Here is a 6,447-nt window from a genome sequence, read left to right as displayed (position 1 = left end):
TTAATACTGAAAGTATTTATGCAGGAAAGTCGAGAATGGGGTGCTTTAAAAAAATGTCCCCATCATAAATCCTTTCTTCCTTTTACAAAAAGGTGAATGCAGTGCAGCGCTGATAAATGACTGGGTGGACCTATTGAGTGCACTTTGATTTAATTCCTATAAGTTACCATTCAAAGTCACATGGAATAGCTGCTTAAGCGTGTTTCCCCTCTGTTTTCACAACATGGCTCCAAATGACTAGCTAGAGCCTCCTCCTGTAGTCCCTTGGTGGTGCAATGAATAATCAAACTCCATTTAACCCTTTGACCTTTAAATGAAAGGTAAAGTCTTCCTTGAACACATGAGGCGACGTCAGGCAGTCAACTTGAGCTGCACTGATTTCCTACTTGGAATGCGTCATTATCCACAATCACTTGAAAACGCCTCCTTCAATTAGCAGTCTATTTAAAATGCAAGATTTCCAGTCTCCCTCTGCTCTTTCATTGCCAGCTATGACCTCCATCACTACTGCACTCTTGCACAGCCCTTCTGCCGCCGCAGCATCTCCCTGTACTGTCGGCCATGACTGGGGAGTTTAAGATATAAGTGCTACTGATTAAGTGATGAAGGTGAGTTTTGACTTTGCAAACCTTCTCCTGTTGACTTTGTAATAGTCCACAACTTTTTTATGGCAGGTTGCGTGCACTCTTTTCAAAGCATGTTGCCTTTCGAAATATAGGCATCATACAGGGCGCTTTTACATATCAGCTTTCTAAGCACAGTGAGATTCTGAGCCAGCATTCTATATTTATCATACACGTTCAACAAGAGTTTCATCAGGGAATTTGAGAATTACAGAATGTTTTCTGTTTTGCTGGTGTTTCTTTGATGTGCACGGATACATGGCAGGAAGATACGAGCTGTTCTTGGAGTCTGAATTCAAAATGTCCACAGTGGGACTGAAACTAGTTTATGAAATGCAAAGCAGAGCAGTTTCAATAGGTATGCACTCCACAATGTTATATATGTCTGAAAGAAGCTTTTCCTCACTGACAAATGAGGATCACCTTAGCATAAGAGACTGACTGCTGTTAAGTCAATTCAATTAAATTAAGTATCACTGTTGATTAAGGATTCAAATACTTTTCTCGATTCCCAAATACTGAAAAACACCAAAAAACACAGAGTAGGATGTAAAGTTAAGAAATATACACTCGTAAAGGATTGCAATGATTCAAACGTGTTTTTATTTTCATTCAGCAGACTTGCACCTTAAAACAAGCAGTGGACTGTTTGTAAAAGATGATTCTGTTTTGTTATTCACATCTCTCTCCTTTACAAAAATTTCATGTTCTCCTTTTTCCCATTCCTTTTGAAGCAGCTGCCAGGCAGGGGGCCCACATTCGTAAGAGTTAACAAATTACATATTTGCCCTTTGAGGACCCATGTGCTTTGTGTATGAATAACATTTTCCACATCCGCTTCTGTGCTGCTTGGCATTTCAGGTTCAGAGAAGCACAGCAATCAGTACTGGTATAATAATATGGTTTAATGCCTGAGGTGAGCGAAGTAACTGAAGGAGAAAAGAGGTATCACACAAATGGAAATGGGCTTTATTATCCTCAGAACTGTACTTGAACTCGAGACTGTTTACAGACCTACACTGTGTTTTTGTTTCCAGGAAATCAGACAAGTAGTACTGCATTAAGAAAGAACTCAGAGGCCCGCTGTATTCCACACTGAGATAAATAAAACATATCAGAGGCATTAATGCCTTCTGATAAAGCTAAATCACTTCCAAAGCGAAAGATTGGGTTTAACCAAATCACATTTCTAACTTTGTTTGTACCAGTTGATGTTGAAGAAATAGCCCCCTATGAGCTGCTGCCAGTGACTTTCCCCCAATTTCCAAAGCACAAAGCAAGACTTTGTTTTAAGAAGCTGAACCCACCATTTACCTCTGACTCAAACATTATAAACCGGATTAAATGGCATTGTCTGTTATCTGATTAGGATCAAAAAGCTACTAAAATAACAGTTTCAGTATAGTTCAGAGAGTCTCTTTTTTAAGGGGATGAGGGAATTGACTGTAAGCATGACCATATTTTAAAGTATAAAGAGAATTTGTCTTTTTCCTTTGTTTTTATTGTCTGACTGAGAGTTGTACCAGATGGTTGATGCTGCTTGTCGACACAAAAATCCACTGAAACGAAGAAGAGCGTGCATCTTGCCACCTGCTTAACGTTAAATATAGCTGAGCTCCTGCTTCTGAATTAAAATAAAAGTATTGTTATGATTTTTATTTATGATACATAGGTCCATGAAGTGTTTTAATCTCTTGACACTCAATGACACAAAATGCTATTAATCAGATTCTGTCCTTTGCAGTCATATGCAGTGTTATGACTGTCATACAGACAGGCTTGATTTAGTTGCCAAGACATCCTCAGGGGAATTTCAAACTGAGTTGAAGCCCGATAGTGTTGATTCTTTGAGCAGTCAGCAATCTCAGTTGGCCTTCAAAAGTCTCCGTCGTAAAATGGTTTAAAGGACAGGACTGATTTACTGTCAAGGATCTCTTCAGGAGCATTCAAGAGCAGTGGACACCTGATATGTCTGTGTCTTCATCCTCCACTTCATCTCTCTAATCATCTGACACACAGCCAGAGGGTAACAGCAGTACACTGTGGTCCAGTCCTCACACACGCTGCCCTGTGAAGTGACATGCAGACAGGCACGATGCACACATGCAGACACAACAACAAAACAAGCAGGGCCAAGTGAAAAATCGCAAGGTTATTGTAGAGGAAAACACAAAAGACATGAAGATTAAATTTACATTTTTGAGTGAATCTTTGAGAGAATTTATGTACTAGATCATACAGTCCTGAAACCATTTATTTCCCATGTACTTTTGAGTCTAAAACATTGCTTTGGAAACACTAAATGCTCCTTTATTGTCAACATTCAAAGGCTAACTATTGGTAAATGGAACATTTAACTGATTTAACCTCTAAGTGGATTCTCTTACAGGCAGGACAATTCTTTATTTCTTCTTGAAGGGATTTGTTATTTACGTGTGAATATACGCACTCACCCGTATCTTGTATCTCTCCCTGATCCCAACACGTAAGGCGAAAGTGGATCCTGGCAGCAGAGGCATGCAGAGACACTCACCATATTGGTGAGCCAAACTCAGGTCTAAACAACATGGTATTAAAGCCCCGAGAATACCTGCAAGAACACGCACGACAGCACAGTATATGTGAGAGGAAGCTTGACCGAGGACGCATATCTCAGTTGAGAATGGCTAGCAAAAGATGGAGAATTTGAAAGCTGTTTTTTTTTTCTGCATGTGAGAAAACAATTTTTTTTAGAAGGATTTTGAGTTTGAGTTTGAGTTTTCAAGTTACATGTAGTTTTGTCTCCACAGATGTCCAGCAGGCTGGTGCTCCAGTCACCTCCCGTCTGTGTGATGGTGGTGATTGTCGTGGTGGTGACTCCCAGGCCCGGCTGTGCGAGCACCGGTTTCGTCTCTGCAGGAACATCGCTCGACCTCAAGTTGTATTCACTTCCAGTTGTGCAGCACACCACTTCCTCCTCTTGAAGCACTGATGCTGAGGCTTGTTTGCTTGACAGCTCTGGTCTGGAAATTAGATTTTAAAAAGTATTTTTCTTTCGAAGGATGGCTTATAAATTCACCATGACTTCACAAGCCATGATCTTACCACAAATTCTACACTGAAGACTAAAAAGGACAAAGAATGAGTTTGAAATAAGCTAATTTGTCCATTTTTTTTAATCCTTACAGCACAAATGTGATTCATTTCATTTAGTCAGCTGAATTAATTTTGCTGCAGCAGAATGTTTTGTACTCAGCTGCCATTCTTTGTCATCAAAATGACACCAGTATCCCACTAATATCCTACTAAAACGGTTTGTGGGACAGCTTTTATTCTTGCATTCAGCTGTTTGAGGACCTCAGCAACATTTAAGCACAGTATATTAGAGAGAGGCCAACGTATAGAGATTATAGTTTAATAAGAAGAAGCTGCAGAAGCAATAGATTTAAATAATGCTCCGGTTTAATTATCATCTATCACAGAGACATTAAAGAAGGAAAACATTAGGAGGACGCTCGGCAAACAAAACAGAAAGATAAGTGAGCTGTTTGCTTTAATTGCGTTGTGCTCAGTGGGGACAAAATAAAAACAAACAAACAAAAAAAGGAAAGGCTCTTACTGTTGTGTGACTGTCGTCAGCTCCATGTCTAGAAGTTATATTGGCATCCAGAGAGGGGGGAGGTCAGGAGGCAAAAGAGGCGAGGGGTGATCAGGGAGTCAGCAGGAACAGGGAGGTAGAAGAGGGGGGGGCGGAGTGACACTTCCCAGTGTGAGTGTGTGTGTGTGTATGTGTCTGAGCAGATAAACCAGCAGTCGCATGGCTCAGCCAGAAGCTGTGTGACAGAGATAAGTCTTGTAGTTGTCTACTGCCGGAGACTTTACTGTACCCCCCACTTATACAGCAAATGAAGAGAGAGGCCAGATACACATCAGGGTGCAGGAGCTTGAATGTCTGGCAAAAAATAATCAGATGCTAATGCATTCATACACTGAGCACAAAGTCATAGGCAGGTTAGAAATGACTTCAATCTTATGTGAAAGTTAGCTTTTGTTGACATTATCAATTGTACAGTGGAAGTAAAATACATGTGCACAAAAACGTGTTTAGACATGTTTAGAAAATGATTCATACAAACATAAAGTTCCAGATTGAGAGATGACATTCAAGGACATAGATTGTTTCTATTTTTTTTTTCAACTGTTTTGAAAAGATAAACTGCTCCACTTGACACACAGAACTAGACGCTTAGTAAATACCCAGAAAGTGAAAGATCTATTTCTGAAATAACCCTGTGGTTCTTGCTATAAGAGGGGGCTTGTCTGCAGTCGTGCATTTCCTGACTGTGGTCTATAACTTAGTTTGACCTGTGTGACAGCCGGGCAACAGTAAGAGAGAAGTGGGAACCTTTACGTGGTGGAAGTGCACGTACTGAAACTATCATGGGTTAGAGGTTTAGACAATTCACACTAAAGGCCTATGCACATCATGTCAAGGAGACTTCATGACTGCATGAAAAGTCATAGAATTTGGCATCTTTTTTCAGACTGCCAAAAATATGATATGATAGTGGTGGCAATACCATTACGTAGGTTATCAAAGCAATGATCGTAAATAATAATTCTGAACAGGTAAGGAGGCTTTACAACACCAACAAACAGCTGGAGATGTAGCTAATTGAGAATTGAATAATCCTGTTTGAGTATAGTGAATTCAGGGATACCAGGACAATCTTTGAATCTCAGTTTTTTTTTTATATCAGATTTCTTGGGACACATTTAAGTCCATCACCTGACACATAACTGAAACACTGAAGTTGTTACTAATCCAATTTATCAATCAGGAGTGGCACTCTTAAACTTGATGCAGCCTGTTATACAATGACAATTATAATTGGCTTTAAATCAATGATTGACCTTTGATGGAAAGTCATCTTTGGCGCTAGCTTACAGAAGTTAAAATATGTTAAACAAGTGCTTAACTTTAAAATATAATTTGATTTACCTCTAAATTTACAGGAACCCCAGCTAACATTTTTAGTAGGCTATCAAACTCCTACTCTGAAATATGACTATGACACCAGCTTACCTCCAAAAAAGACCTTTGTCTTGGTCCAGTTTAACAATGTTTAAATGAAGCTCTTAGCCATGCTGGAGACACATAGCCTACAGGTAGCCTAAATCTTGACGCATACTAACTTGATAATTTTATTACATTATGATAACGTCAGGTAGCCTACTGAAATGTAGTATCAATTCACTGGTAACAGAGTTGCCTGGCAACACGTGCAACATCCAGGAAGTCAGTCACGTCCGCCGAAGGAATAGCCTAAATGAATGCGCAGAATTTACGCATTTTATATATATAATATATATATAATATATATATATATATATATATATATATATATATATATATATATATATATATATATATAAAATATATACACACACACACACACACACACTGTGGAGTGCATTTCTCCCTTTACCTCCCGGTTGGTTTTTCACATTATGAGAAGCAAAGTTCTCAGCTTCAAATATAGCTAAAAACGTGACCAGTTTTCTCAACCAGTGATTCGGCTCTTCATTGAAAATGATCCACTATGTGAAGGGTCCTTGACCTAGAGATAATAGGGAACTTTATAATGTGTTTTAGGTCTGTATTTTTAGCAGGACTAAATGTCTACCTTACTGTATATCTGCCCCTAAAGGCCCTTGCCTGTCTGTTTGCTTTGATAACATAAAGCCCAATAAATCTACACTTTGTGCACATTGTTTCATCAAAAACCGTCCAGTGGGGAATCATATTGTCACTATCTGGCCTAAGGGGGTGAAGGTACAACAA

The 6,447-nt window shown here is 39.2% G+C and overlaps 1 protein-coding gene across 4 annotated transcripts; it reads right to left on the bottom strand.

Moving 5' to 3' along the window:
• Positions 1 to 1,203: 1,203 nt before the first annotated feature.
• Positions 1,204 to 5,901, bottom strand: plac8l1 (PLAC8 like 1). 4 transcript variants are annotated; one of them, XM_079355195.1, is made up of 6 exons: positions 5,689 to 5,901; positions 4,860 to 4,967; positions 4,222 to 4,554; positions 3,393 to 3,625; positions 3,077 to 3,213; positions 1,204 to 2,691 (listed from the first exon to the last, which is right to left on the bottom strand). In XM_079355195.1, exons 3-6 carry the CDS (start codon positions 4,245 to 4,247, stop codon positions 2,560 to 2,562), a joined length of 528 nt encoding a protein of 175 aa, XP_079211321.1. In that variant the 5' UTR covers positions 4,248 to 4,554; positions 4,860 to 4,967; positions 5,689 to 5,901; the 3' UTR covers positions 1,204 to 2,559. The 4 variants fall into 4 exon arrangements, with proteins under 4 accessions (XP_079211321.1, XP_079211320.1, XP_079211322.1 ...); XM_079355194.1 differs by lacking the exon at positions 4,860 to 4,967; XM_079355196.1 differs by lacking the exon at positions 4,860 to 4,967 and having other exon boundaries at positions 4,222 to 4,435.
• Positions 5,902 to 6,447: the final 546 nt, after the last annotated feature.

The sequence above is a fragment of the Symphodus melops genome (genome assembly GCF_947650265.1).
Source record: "Symphodus melops genome assembly, chromosome: 11".
Lineage (NCBI taxonomy): Eukaryota > Metazoa > Chordata > Actinopteri > Labriformes > Labridae > Symphodus > Symphodus melops.
This window is presented reverse-complemented; position numbering and strand designations above follow the sequence as displayed.